The sequence below is a fragment of the Chiloscyllium plagiosum genome, unplaced genomic scaffold, assembly GCF_037043375.1.
Source record: "Chiloscyllium plagiosum isolate Xiang-an unplaced genomic scaffold, Cpla_swu_hap1 HiC_scaffold_37, whole genome shotgun sequence".
Lineage (NCBI taxonomy): Eukaryota > Metazoa > Chordata > Chondrichthyes > Orectolobiformes > Hemiscylliidae > Chiloscyllium > Chiloscyllium plagiosum.
This window is the reverse complement of record NW_028270175.1, coordinates 3,213,620-3,228,726: the sequence shown is the minus strand read 5'-3', so window position 1 is coordinate 3,228,726 and position 15,107 is coordinate 3,213,620. Positions and strand designations below refer to the sequence as shown.

Sequence of the window (15,107 nt, the reverse complement as noted above, 5' to 3'; positions counted from 1 at the left end):
TCTGATTCCAATTCCTTTGTGCACTTAGAATCAGCAATAGTCCATAAGAGCAGATATAGAAGCAGAATTAGGCCATTTGGCCCATCGAGTCTGCTCTGCCATTTGATCATGGTTGATATGTTTCTCAATCTCATTCTCCTGCCTTATCCCCATAATCCATGATTCCCTTACTAATCAAGAACCCATCTATGACTGTCTCAAATACACTCAATGACTTGGCCTCCACAGTCTTCTGCAGCAATAAGTTCCACAGATTTACCATCCTCTGAAGAAATTCTTCCTCATCTCAGTTCTAAGGGATTATCCCTTAATTTGAGGCCGTGCCCTTGGGTCCGATTCAAGACTTGTTGTTATTCAATCTCTTTTATCTAGGTACTTCCCACTTCTTTGCAGGAGATACAAAGTGACCAGTTCACAAATTATAACATATGACATATAAGTTAAAAGCAACAGTTTACAGTAACTGATGGAAGAAGAGAACTGGCTTTCTTCATGTTTCAAATACTTTCTACTGTGAGAAACATACTACATTTGCTTCCAGAGGTCCAAAGGCTTCTGGCAATATCATTCCCATTTACAAGCTGTTCAACTATCCAGCAGCCAATCAATAGTTGCTGATGCTATGGATCAGACCAGCCCACCTAAAACTATATTAAGAAGGTAGCCTAGATTCTAAGTTTTTCTTATTTCACAGGTAAAGGTGCTGTGTTCCTGATGCAAATCAGTTGGTCAAACTGCTTGACATTAAGCAAAATACAATTTATTCAAAAACTATAGTTAAAATACAACAATAAAAAGAGGAATGTGGAATAATTTAACTCTATTGGTCAACCTAAAATAGACTATTTTACGACTAAATCATAACTGTTCCAATATAGCAACATGCCATAATATACCCGTGGCAAAAAGGCAAATTCAAAGAAATAGATTGTCTTATTTGCAATCCTTTCAGCTAGAAAGAGGTATATGCAGCAGCTAACCCTGCTGAGACCCCAGCAATAACTGGATCTGTGACAGCTTGATGACACCCACTCAGGCTGCTCTATTGTTTTGACCAAAAACTCATAGGTTGTTTATCTTCTCATAGATTGCTTGGTACCTGTCCCCCAATCCCTCTCTTTTAAAAGAAATCCGGACAAAATAACCTATTTAAGTCACAGCATCATCACACTAACAGGGTAATGATTTTTATCATCAACAACTTGGTCATCACGCCACAGTCCTACCGAACCATAGGGCAGCTGTCTCATTAGAAAGAGATGACTGGTGGTGTTTAACCTGAGTGTCACTACACCTCAGGTGGGGTGAGGTTGAGAAAGTGAGTGCTTCATGGCAGCCTCAGTCATCGTGGAATTAAACCCACAAAGCTAGTGTCACTCTGTGTTGCCAACTGATCTAACCATCCCCCCTAGTCAGCAATCCTCAGTCAAGGAGGCAGAAACCCTACTATATGGCACTGTACCACGTTAATCTCAAACCTGCACCACATGCCATCAGATTACACAGCAAATACATTGCATGTACAACAAGCAAGCAACCATGTCTCAAAGCCTTAGGGGAGTAGCCCTCACCGAAGTCCATGGAGGCATCCAACACAGACTTTCATGCTCATAATCCATCACAAACCTAATGCATTTACTCCCAGTGTGCTGTTCATCACCTTGCCCCAGATACTGATGACTACTTCACTTAAGGCAAATACTTTAAGGCCAGTGGCAGTGAAGCCCTTTAGTCCTGGATGACTCCAGGGGCATTTGTGCTCAGACCCGGAGTGAGGAAGACAAAGTGGAGATGGAGAGCCCAGCCACCTCTGGAGGGTCTTGAGAGGAGACTTCTGAGTGGCCTGTGTGTGGTTCCTCCTCTGACTGGGTGCCTCCTGGCATTGCCCTCGCTCCTTGTGATGAAGAGGCACCTGGAGTGCTCACCAGTTTCCCTGTCCCCATATCTTTGATCCTGAGGTGAATGGCTGGGGCAATGGAGTGCAGTTATGTGTACCTTCTCCAGCAGTTCCTGCTGGTGCTGGATCGTGCTCTCCATGGCACTGCCAACATATTTGAGGTAGCTGGGTCTCCATAGTGTAGTTATGAGGCTGATGAAGGCATTTCCGGCAACATCCTTGCCAGCTACTCCTGTGCTTGGTCGTGCATTCTGCCAAAGTCCCTGACTGCAAGCTCGACAGGGTTCTCTCCTGAGCTAAGCAGATGCCTGGTATCCAGAAGTCTTCTGAGTGCCTGCGGGTCTGGGTGTTACTTCCTTAGCAACTATAGAGTGATCACAGTGAAATGCTCACTAGACCATGTCTTAAACATAGTTCAACACCTGGTGTTGATACCGAGGTAACAGTATCTGAGTTGGTGGGGTGAAGGAGGCAGCTTTGCTGATGCTTCCGCAGAGGCATTGGAACTCTCTTGCTGGGAAGTTGAGGAGATCTTTTCTGGTGAATAAACCCATTTCTCTGCCAGGACCATCCTGCTGACAGCTACAGGATGTGACAGAGAAGGTGTCTTGATTGATGGTTAGAAGTTGTGTACAATGAATGACTCTGATCGTGGGATTAATGTCAGAGTTGCTGTGAGATAAAGAATAGTATTTACTTGGTTTGTGGGACATGGATATTTTGGCACCCCTGTTCTCCTGTGAGGAACAGAATTTTCTTTTTGGAGAGAATGAGGAGCCTGATGTTGGGCATCCACCTATCCTGGCTCTTTCTGCGTTGCTATGGACTGTTCTCTCCTATAAAGCTGTGAGGTCAAAATGGCTGACACAGTTGTTAGTGCTTGTGCAGGTGGATGAAAGATGGAGAGTTGTCATGGATGAGTGAGTAGACAATGCAGATGTAGCTTTAATGGTGTGAAGGGTTGGAGGGAAACAAAATAAACGATTGCAGATGTTGCATGCAATTGTGAGAGTTGCTAAGCATCAGCCTTGGTGGGAGGCGGGTGCAGGAACAGAGATAGAGTATAAGGTGGCAGAGAGATGAGTGTGGCACATATCTTGGCAGAATAAGTAAGTCAATGACATCCTTCAGGTACTGCTGTCCATTCCGCCAAGCTGTAGAAACAGCACCATGCTGAGTGGTGACACAGGACCATGGCCTCCTCTGCTAGATATCTGGGAAGAGAAGATCCTACTCTGGACCACCTTCTCTATCAGGATCTCCAGGTCCTGTTGGAGAACCACAGTGCCATTTACCCCTTCTCTGACATCATCAGAAGGACTGTCCATCACCAGTCAGGGCAGCTTAGAATGCCAGTGCTGTCTTGGTGTTTCGCAGCCTTTTACAAATGGCCTAGTCACCAGGGATACTTATTGCTCAGCAGATAAACCTGCCAGGAACTGCACGTGGTGGAATGGAGCCAGAATCAGGTAAGAGGAGTACCGTAGAAGTTTTGGGATTTACATATTAATGAATTGAAACCTGCAACCCATTCCAAAAGATGAAAGACTTAACAGCAATCCAGCTTTGTTCAATATATCATACCAATTACATGACAGAGTAGTCTTGTGCTATAAATTTTGTGTCTTATGGCCCTGTCCACTAGCTACTTCATGATGGAGCTGCACTCCGAAAGCTTGTACTTTCCAAATAAACCTGTTGGACTATAACCTGACGTTGTGTGATTTTTAACTTTGTCCACCCTGTCCAACACCGGCACCTCCAAATCATGAGTACTACAGAGGCAACGGAGGTAGTTCATGAGATGAGCTTGTCAGGTGAAGCAAGAAATTTGCGAGATTGCACGATAGAAACCCTCCATGGAACCTGACGAAGCTTAACCAAAAATTAAAGATTCAGCCCATGGTATTTAATGCTAACACGATGGATGCCATTTCAAATCTAAAACTATAGACCTAGATTTTTATATGTTTAGACAATGTCACATCATAGTGTGAAGGTTACATTGAAGAATTAAATTTTAATTACTTAACCACTGAACTGAAGTATATACAACTTAATTGTTTAATTGCAAATGCCTTTTTAATGGTAACAAATTCATAGCTTTATATATAATACTCACTCAACCTCAATGAAGTCTTTTAAGCAATCAGTGATGGCAATCAGCCTGCAGAAAGTGATACCGTATGAAGCATTTATCAGTGTTGCCTTTTTCTTGTATGTTTGACCAATGTCAAAGTTCTAAAAATACAATGGTTGACAATATGACTATTATTTTACATCAATTTGTTTTGTATTGCAAGCTATGACAGACCAGAATAAGATGGTGACTTTCAAGATACAAAATAAAAATCAGGGAAATAATCAAAAATACTACAATTGCTGAATTCTGAAGGAAAACATAAGATGTTACAAATACAGCAGGTCAGTCTGCATCTGTAAAATAAGGAGATGTTTTCGCCTTCTGAATGCTAATATTTTATTAGAAATGGTAAAGGCATTGTTAGAATTGCTTAACAGCATTGAGTGAAACAGGAAACAGTAGAAAGAGAAACGGATCTAATTGTTTTATACAGGGTTATTCTGAGGCCAAATGGAAGTTCCTTAATGAGGCCAATTTATTAATTGTTTTTGATTAGAAAGTTTGGTCGATGAACAAATTTTTGTAAATTTTGTTGTGGAAAAAGCAGCATGAATGGTCTATCTATTTCAGACACAGTAGTGTGATATGTGTATGAAGTTTATGAACCCAGCTGAAGACTGAAAAAGGTAGACCCCAGAATGAAATCTGGCTTCACTCATCTCATTTTCTTTTGTTTAGGTAGGTAGTACTGAGCCTGCAGATTTTCTTTAACACGAGCACAGGCATTTGTTACAGAAAAGAACAAACTGTGCTGGCAAATTTAAAAGGCATAGAGAATGATCTTCAAATACACAACCTGTTTCCTGACACTATTTATTACAGAGATTATTGTGGTTCTGTTCGCCAAGCTGGGAATTTGTGTTGCAGACGTTTCGTCCCCTGTCTAGGTGACATCCTCAGTGCTTGGGAGCCTCCTGTGAAGCGTTTCTGTGATGTTTCCTCCGGTATTTATAATGGTTTGAATCTGCCGCTTCCGGTTGTCAGTTCCAGCTGTCCGCTGCAGTAGCCGGTATATTGGGTCCAGGTCGATGTGTATGTTGATAGAATCTGTGGATGAGTGCTATGCCTCTAGGAATTCCCTGGCTGTTCTCTGTTTGGCTTGTCCTATATGTCCTATAGCACGTAGACAGGGGACGAAACGTCTGCAACACAAATTCCCAGCTCGGCAAACAGAACCATAACAACGAGCACCCAAGCTACAAATCTTCTCACAAACCTTTCCAGAGATTCAAATAATGAGAAAGTACGTCCCATATCATATCTTTAAGCTTCAGTTTAACTGACTTACAGTTTCTTTGCTGTTACTGTGGATACAAATCGATGATTCTTTTCCAACACTGCCATGAGGTGCTGAAAGACTGGAGGTTGGCTATTGTAGTGGCTCTGTTTAAGAAAGGTGGTAAGGACAAGCCAGCGAACGATAGACCAATGAGACTAACATCAGTGGTGGGCACGTTGGAGGGAATCCTGACAGACAGGATGTACATTTATTTGGAAAGGCAAGGACTAATTAAGGATAGTCAACATGGCTTTGTGTTACCTACCTAAACAAAAGAAATCATGTCTCACAAACTTGATTGAGTTTTTTTGAAGAAGTAACAAAGAGGATTGATGAAGGCAGAGCGGTGGATGTGATTTATATGGACTTCAGTAAGGCATTCGACAAGGTTCCCCTGGGAGACTGGTTAGCAAGGTTAGATCTCATGGAATACAGGGAAAACTCACCATTTGGATACAAAACTGGCTCAAAGGTAGAAGACAGATGGTGGTGGTGGAGGGTTGTTTTTCAGACTGGAGGCCTGTGACCAGTGGAGTGCCACAAGGATCGGTGCTGGGTCCACTACTTTTCATCATTTATATAAATGATTTGGATGAGAGCAGAAGAAATATAGTTAGTAAGTTTGCAGATGACACCAAAATTGGAGGTGTATTGGACAGCGAAGAAGGTTACCACAGATTTCAACGGGATTTTGATCAGATGGACCAATGGGCTGAGAAGTGATAGATGGAGTTTAATTTAGATAAATGTGAGGTGCTGCATTTTGGGAAAGCAAATCTTAGCAGGAGTGATACACTTAATGGTAAGGTCCTTGGGAGTGCTGCTGAAGAAAGAGGCCTTAGATGTAGGTTCATAGCTCCTTGAAAGTAGAGTCACAGGTAGATAGGATAGTGAAGAAGGTGTTTGGTATGCTTTCCTTTATTGGTCAGAGTATTGAGTACAGGAGTTGGGAGGTCATGTTACAGCTGTACAGGGCATTGGTTAGGCCATTTTTGGAACTTTGCGTGCAATTCTGGTCTCCTTCCTATCGGAAAGATGTTGAGAAACTTGAAAAGGTTCAGAAAAGATTTACAAGGATGATTGCAGGGTTACAGGATTTGAGCTATAGGGAGAGGCTGAATAGGCTGGGGCTGTTTTCCCTCAAGCGTCAGAGGCTGAGGGGTGACCTTATAGAGGTTTACAAAATTATGAGGGGCATGGATAGAGTAAATAGACAAAGTCTTTTCCCTGGGGTCGGGGAGTCCAGAACTAGAGGGCATAGTTTTAGGGGGAGAGGGGAAAGATATAAAAGAGACCTAAGGGGCAACTTTTTCACGCAGAGGGTGGTACGTGTATGGAATAAGCTGCCAGAGGAAGTGGTGGAGGCTGGTATAATTGCAACATTTAAGAGGCATTTGGATGGGTATATGAATACGAAAGGTTTGGAGGGATATGGGCTGGGTGCTGGCAGGTGGGACTAGATTGGGTTGGGATATTTGGTCGGCATGGACCGAAGGGTCTGTTTACATGCTGTACATCTCTATGACTATGACTCTAAACCTTTCTGCTGAGATGACCGATTCCCTGAATTGCCTTCAACTCCTACAGGCCAGAAATTACATATGCTTTTGAGCTCAGTTCCGGTGTTTTCCAAACAGAATTTTTTTAAAAAACTTGCTCAATCCTAGATTCGTCCAAGCTGAAAACAAAGATAACTCTACCTGTCATAAACCCAACAGCACAAACATCTTTCTATTATCTTCCTCGGGGTCTGCAATCACCTAGTTTCTGACAAATTCTGGATTTAGTTCACTGTTCCAGAAGAACTTTCTGACCTTGTATTTTTTAAAATACAGCTGGTGTAGGAGGGAGGGCTTCAGCTATGTAGATAATTGGGATGCCTTCTGGGGAAGGTGGGACCTGTACAAGAAGGACGGGTTGCATCTGAACTGGAAGGGGACCAATGTCCTGGGTGGAAGGTTTGCTCGAGTAGTTCGAGAGGGTTTAAACTAGTATGGCAGGGGGGTGGGAACCTGAGCTGTATACCGGAGGTGAGAGTTGATGCAGATGAGGCAATTGCAAGAGGTATAACCAGCTAGTGGGAAGGATTTTCCTGGGAAGGAACCAAGGGATCAGTTAAAGTGTGTTTGCTTTAACGCAAGGAGTATCAGAAATAAAAGTGATGAACTTAGAGCATGGATCAGTACCTGGTGCTATAATGTTGTGGCCATAATAGAGACATGGGTTTCTCAGGGGCAGGAATGGTTGCTGGATGTTCCAGGGTTTAGAGCATTTAAAAAGAATAGGGAGGGGGGAAAAAGAGGAGGGGGTGTAGCACTACTAATCAGAGAGGGTATCACAGCTACAGAAGCTTCCATTGTCGAGGAAGATCTGCCTACCGAGTCAGTATGGGTGGAAATTAGGAACAGCAAGGGAGCAGTCACCTCTTTAGGGGTTTACTACAGGCCCCCCAATAGCAGCAGGGAGATGGAAGAAAGCATAGGTAGGCAGATTTTGGAAAAGTGTGGACGTAGTAGGGTTGTTGTAATGGGTGACTTTAACTTTCCCAATATTGATTGGAACCTCCTTCGAGCAGAAGATTTGAGTGGAGCTGTTTTTGTAAGGTGTGTTCAGGAGGGTTTCTAACTCAGTACGTTGACAGGCCGACGAGGGGAGAGGCCATTCTAGACTTGGTGCTCGGAAACGAGCCGGGGCAGGTATCAGATCTTGTGGTGGGAGAGCATTTTGGTGATAGTGACCACAACTGCCTCACATTCTACATAGCTATGGAGAAGGAGAGAATTAGGCAAAATGGGAGGATATTTAATTGGGGAAGAGGAAACTATAATGCGATTAGACATGAGTTAGGAAGCATGGATTGGGAGCAATTATTCCATGGTAAAGGCACCATAGGCATGTGGAGACTGTTTAAGGAACAGTTGTTGCAAGTGATGAATACAAAAATATGTCCCTCTGAGACAGGCAAGAAGTGGTAAGAGCTGAAAATGTGTTACTGGAAAAGCGTAGCAGGTCAGGCAGCATCCAAGGAACAGGAGAATCGCGTTTCGAGCATTCCTGAAGAAGGGCTTATGCCCAAAACGTCGATTCTCCTGTTCCTTGGATGCTGCCTGACCTGCTGCGCTTTTCCAGCAACACATTTTCAGCTCTGATCTCCAGCATCTGCAGACCTCACTTTCTCCTCGAAGAAGTGGTAAGATAAAGGAACCTTGGATGACGAGAGCGGTAGAGCTTCTTGTCAAAAGGAAAAAGGTAGCTTACATTAGGTGTAGGAAGCTAGGGTCAAGCTCAGCTCTAGAGGATTACAGGCAGGCGAGGAAGGAGCTCAAAAATGGTCCGAGGAGAGCTAGGAGGGGACACGAGAAAGGCTTGGCAGAATGGATTAGGGAGAACACAAAGGTATTTTACACTTATGTGAGGAATAAGAGAATGGTCAAAGAAAGAATAGGGCTGATCAGGGATAGCACAGGGAATTTGTGTGTGGGGTCTGAGGAGGTAGGGGAAGCCCTAATTGAGTTTTTTGCTTCTGTCTTTACGAAAGAAACGAACTTTGTAGTGAATGAAACCTTTGAAGAGCAGGTGTGCATGCTAGAATGGATAGAGATAGAGGAAGCTGATGTGCTGAAAATTTTGTCAAACATTAAGGTTGACAAGTCGCCAGGCCCGGACCAGATTTGTCCTCGGCTGCTTTGGGAAACAAGAAATGCAATTGCTTCGCCACTTGCGAAGATTTTTGCATCCTCGCTCTCCACTGGAGTCGTACCTGAGGACTGGAGAGAGGCACCTGTAATTCCTCTCTTCAAGAAAGGAAATAGGGAAATCCCCAGCAATTACAGACCAGTAAGTTTCACGTCTGTTGTCTGCAAGGTGTTAGAAAGGATTCTGAGGGATAGGATTTATGACCATCTGGAAGAGCATAGCTTGATTAAATGCAGTCAACACAGCTTTGAGAGGGGCAGGTCATGCCTCACAAACCTTATCGAGTTCTTTGAGGATGTGACTAGAAAGGTTGATGAGGGTCAAGCTGTGGATATGGTGTATATGGACTTCAGCAAGGCACTTGATAAGGTTTCCCATGGTAGGCTCATTCAGAAGGTCAGGAGGAATGGGATACAGGGGAACTTAGCTGTTTGGATACACAATTGGCTGGCCAACAGAAGACAGCGAGTGGTAGTAGAAGGAAATATTCTGCCTGGAAGTCTGTGGTGAGTGATGTTCCACAGGGCTCTGTCCTTGGGCCTCTACTGTTTGTAATTTTTATTAATGACTTGGATGAGGGGATTGAAGGATGGGTCAGCGAGTTTGCAGACGACACAAAGGTTGGACGTGTCGTTGATAGTATAAAGGGCTGTTGTAGGCTGCAGCGGGACATTGACAGGATGCAGAGATGGGCTGAGAGGTGGCAGATGGAGTTCAACCTGGATAAATGCGAGGTGATGCATTTTGGAAGGTCGAATTTGAAAGCTGAGTACAGGATTAAGGATAGGTTTCTTGGCAGTGTGGAGGAACAGTGGGATCTTGGTGTGCAGGTTCATAGATCCCTTAAAATGGCCACCCAAGTGGACAGGGTTGTTAAGAAAGCATATGGTGTTTTGGCTTTCATTAACAGGGGGATTGAGTTTAAGAGTCGTGAGATCTTGTTGCACCTCTATAAAACTTTGGTTAGGCCGCACTTGGAATACTGCGTCCAGTTCTGGTCGCCCTATTATAGAAAAGATGTGGATGCTTTGGAGAGGGTTCAGAAGAGGTTTACCAGGATGCTGCCTGGACTGGAGGGCTTATCTTATGAAGAGAGGTTGACTGAGCTCGGACTTTTTTCATTGGAGAAAAGGAGGAGGAGAGGGGACCTAATTGAGGCATACAAAATAATGAGAGGCATAGATCGAGTTGATAGCCAGAGACTATTTCCCAGGGCAGAAATGACTAACACGAGGAGTCATAGTTTTAAGCTGGTTGGAGGAAAGTATAGAGGGGATGTCAGAGGCGGGTTCTTTACACAGAGAGTTGTGAGAGCATGGAATGCGTTGCCAGCAGCAGTTGTGGATGCAAGGTCATTGGGGACATTTAAGAGACTACTGGACATGTATATGGTCACAGAAATTTGAGGGTGCATACATGAGGATCAGTGGTCGGCACAACATCGTGGTCTGAAGGGCCTGTTCTGTGCTGTACTGTTCTATGTTCTATGAAAAGGAAACCCTTTACCGAAATAACCAACTGTCATCTGTCTAAAACTGAGAAATCAAAATCCAAAAATACTATATTTATAAAATTATACACAAATCATATAATTGTAGTGCACGTACATTATTCCACACACACTACATTATTACTTTATACAATACCAACTAAATAGGACCACAGGATATTTGTGAAAATCCTGTGAAGAATAACCCTTACTCAGGGTTATAAATGTTTGGAGTAGACTCCCAAGCAAACTACTAAGGCCACATTGTCACGTTATTATAATTATAACCCAGTGTAAGGATAGAATTAATTATATTTCAGGGATAAAATTGGAGAGCTTGATTCAGCTTTTTGAATTTGTGATGTTTGTTTATTTTTGATTGTGCCCTCTGTAGGAACAGCTGATTCCTGATGAAGGGCTTATGCCTGAAACGTCAATTCTCCTGCTCCTCGGGTGCTTCCTGACCTACTGTGCTTTTCCAGCACCACACTCTTGATTCTGATAACTGTTTCACAACCCAATACCTTAAGCGCCATGATTTTGAGCAACTGTTATTTTGTGAGCTCTTCACTAATACAACATTAACTATTTTAATTGGGAGCTATTCTATATACCCATTAGACTGTAGCAGAAAACATTACTCTAAATATTTTTTCAGTTCATTAATTTTATACTTATGCTCATTAGTTCTACAGTCAAATTCCAAGTTAAGCAACCAGCCTTCATCGACATTATCTATGAAAATGAGATGATAAAGAAAAGATTGAACCAGTGAACTTACCAGAGAAAAACAGGAATGCTTGAGAAGTGAAATTAGAAAGGGAAAATCAGCAGGAGGACGCAGACAGGAACAACATTACCAGCAGTGAGGAGACATAAACAAAATGAGCAGGGATTCAAGGGAAAGCAGCCAACACAAACAGGCGAGAAAACCAAGATGAACGGGATTGGAGAAAGAAAAGTGACATTCATTGACTGGATGCTCAGTTAAACTAATTACAATATATTTACCATTTCCTACTAATTGTTAACTATCTCCTTTGGATTACTATAGGATTAAATGCACTGAAGTGGTATTAATTTTTAGAAACTAAAATACATCTTTATCACAGTAGACTTCCTGAAAAAGGCTCAACATTAAATTATCTCAACATTGTGCAGCCCTGCGCATATCTGTAAAGAAAAATCAGCTCACTGATATATTTTTTGGCATTAACTTATGATGTGGCAAGTACCCAAACTTCAGTGTTGGGCACCAGCAGTCAGTAAAGGATTGCATGATTCTTCACAGTGAGTGGATACTATATCAACGGACAGTGGGACTTCAGAATGCAAGGACCTCAGAATTTAGGGTTTATTATAAAACATTTTAAATTTGAGGAACAAATGACAAGGAAGAATATGATATATGTTTGCCCAAAATTCAAGATGATGAATACTATAATGGAACTGACCCAACTTTGTGATCTTCAAGTAAATAAAGGAAGTGGCAGTTAGTTTATGCAGCAGCCTCCTTGCTATCAAACATGCAGCTTTGAACAAAGGAAACACACCTACAGTTTTCTAAATTAATAACTTGCTCTTTGTGTGTAGGAAGTTAATGAAGCACGATCTTACTTTCTACATTGGCATTAAATAACTTAAAACAATCTGAATCGATTACATGACACCAACCTTGAAGTGAATAACATCGGGCTTGCTGTAGAAAGGGCAGCCTTTGAATTCCCGACCAGCTGCTACTTGTTTTTGGACGATCCCACTTCTTTGCTTCTCCAATTGTCGTGCCAAAATCTCTTGTTCCATTTTACTAGTACCCACTCCTAAACGTTTGCTGACTATTTCATCCTTTGTGATACAGAAATATATCCAATATATGGTAACAAAGTGTTTTAAAAAATAAACCTATATATACCTTTCATCCTAGCCTTTTTACACATTGACACAGTTTTCAAAAGAAAAGGCATTTGTTTAAATGTACTGTCAAAAATATTTATTAATTTTAAAAAAAAGGCCTTATTTCAATCTAGAAGAGTGAGAGATAATGCAGTTGGAAATGACTGACAAGACATTATGAATGGTAGGACTCTGGAAAGCAATGAATATCTGAGGTTATGTATATTTGATAATTTCATATGCCTTTTCAACCCTGTCACCTGCAATCGTTCGTGCTCATTTATTCCACTTTTTAATTGTATCCTTTATTTTTATTGCTTCTTCTTATTCTCTGCAATTACCACAAATTTATTTTTACTGTAATGGTGATTGTAACATATTAGATGATATATAATTCAAAATTTACAATAATGTACTCAATGAGTTCCTCTGAATAAAAAATATCAAAGTAAGTAGCTTTACAGAAGTGTTAATAAATATGTATTATTATGAGCCACTCTTTGTGTCATGCTCTGATGCCAATCATTGCTGGAATAAATGTCTTTTATACCTTGCTGGGTGTATGATCGTTATCCCAAAGCCCTGGAAATTCAGGCAAATTAAGACTTTCTTCATCCACAAGCTGGTCATTGACATCCTGTGTGAAATGATTTGGGATTTGTTCTGTGACCGTTACTTCATCTGATATTTGAGATGGGGATCGCCTTTCTTGCTGCAGGGAAAGAAAGAAACCCATAATGTCTCTGCATTTATAAACATGTCAGATCGAGGAATTGATCTTTCTGATTGGCTTAATATCAGTGTAAGGATTCAGAATTTTGAAACCAATTTTCCATGAATTAGATCCAAACCTGAACTTTAAGGAGCTTATCTAAAATCCATTCATGGCTTTAGCTAATCTTATGCTGCACTATTAACCTGTTCAAAGAACAAATAGCAGAGTTAGCCTACTTTCTTATACCAAACAAAATTCTTTTCTGCACTAATGCACAAGTTCTTTACTTATATTACAGTACCTAAGCCGTTGAATTTTGTTGTTTCCAATCACTTTAATTGCACACCTGCAGTCGAATAAAGCATTTTATTAATTTTAAAAACAATATGAAATATATTAAACATGGTTTGAAAAGAATAAAGGTGTGCACATTACGTGAAAATCCAAACTAGAGAATAATTGAAATTGATTGTTGGCTTGCAGGAGCCAGGAACACATCAATAAATATGGAGCAGAGTTGGAGACAACTTTCTTAAGAAGGTGGGTAACCAAACTGCTTAAAAGACCAACTATTATCAGTGAACTACTGCAGATAACTGTGGCAGGCCTGGCCTCATAACCTAACAGCTTTTGTCCAATTCTTAATCAAGTCTGTGGTGCAGGCTTTATTCTTGGGTTACAAAGTAAAAATATATTCTTATGTCATTCATGTAAAGACAGACCAATGAAATATCAGCAATGAAAATATAAGCGCTGTTTTCTGGTTGCTAACAATCAAGTTTACTTTGCAGCAGAGAGCGGCGGGAAGTGAGGTCGGAGCACAGACGCTGATGGGAAGGTTAGTGTGTGCTATTTAAGCAGGCGCAACGAACCGTATTTGATCAGGGACCTCAAAGTAAATGAGCCATTAGGAGGTAGTGACCATAATATGATTTACTTTAGTCTGCAATTTGAGGGGGAGAAGGGAGAATCGGAAGTGTTAGTATTGCAGTTGAATACTAACACTTACATAGCTCCATATGGAGCTATGAGGGAGGAGCTGGCTAAAGTTCAATAGTTCAGTACTCTAACAGGGATGGCAGTAGAACAACAATGGCAGGTATTTCTGGATATAATGCAGAAGGTGTAGGATCTGTTCACTCCAAAGAGGAAGAAAGATCCTAAGAGGAGACTGGGTGGCCGTGGCTGATGAGGGAAGTTAAGGGCTGTATAAAGATAAAAGAGAAGTATAACATAGCAAAGATGAGCGGGTAGCCAGATGACTGGGAAACTTTTAAAGAACAACAGAGGATAACTAAAAAGGTAATATGTGGAGAAAAAAATGAGGTATGAAGGCAAACTGGCCAAAAATATAAAGGAGGATAGTAAACGCTTTTCTCGGTATATGAAAAGAAGAAAAAAATGATTAAGACTAAAATTGGACCCATGAAGACAGAAATGGATGAATTTATTATGGGGAACAAGGAAATGGCAGAAGAGCTGAATAGGTACTTTGGATCTGTCTTCACTGGGGAATACTCGAGCAATCTTCCAGATGTAATAGTGGCTGAAGGACCTAGGGTAATGGCTGAACTGAAGGGAATTTATATTCGGCAGGAAATGGTGTTGGATAGACTTTTAGGCCTGAAGGCTGATAAATCCCCGGGACCTGATGGTCTGCATCCCAGGGTACTTAAGGAGGTGGCTCTAGAAATCGTGGACACATTGGTAATCATTTTCCAATGTTCTATCGATTGGGGATCAGTTCCTGCAGATTGGAGGGTGGCTAATGTTGTCTCACTTTTCAAGAAAGGAGGGAGAGAGAAAACAGGGAATTATAGACCAGTTAGCCTGACGTCAGTGGTGGGAAAGATGCTGGAGTCAATTATAAAACATGAAATTAAGACTCATTTGGATAGCAGTAACAGGATAGGCCAGAGTCAGCATGGAGTTACGAAGGGGAAATCGTGCTTTACTAATCTTCTGGAATTTTTTGAGGGTGTAACTATGAAGATG

At 41.6% G+C, this 15,107-nt stretch overlaps 1 protein-coding gene across 3 annotated transcripts in view; it reads right to left on the bottom strand.

Moving 5' to 3' along the window:
* Positions 1–15,107, bottom strand: part of cfap74 (cilia and flagella associated protein 74) — a 219,223-nt gene that overhangs the window by 116,878 nt on the left and 87,238 nt on the right. For all 3 annotated transcript variants that reach the window (XM_043676311.2, XM_043676312.2, XM_087980219.1), the window contains exons 12-14: positions 12,948–13,109; positions 12,179–12,349; positions 4,020–4,138 (exon numbers count right to left, since the gene is read on the bottom strand). In XM_043676311.2, the coding sequence (XP_043532246.2) occupies positions 4,020–4,138; positions 12,179–12,349; positions 12,948–13,109 (452 nt within the window). The remainder of the gene's footprint in view (positions 1–4,019; positions 4,139–12,178; positions 12,350–12,947; positions 13,110–15,107) is intronic.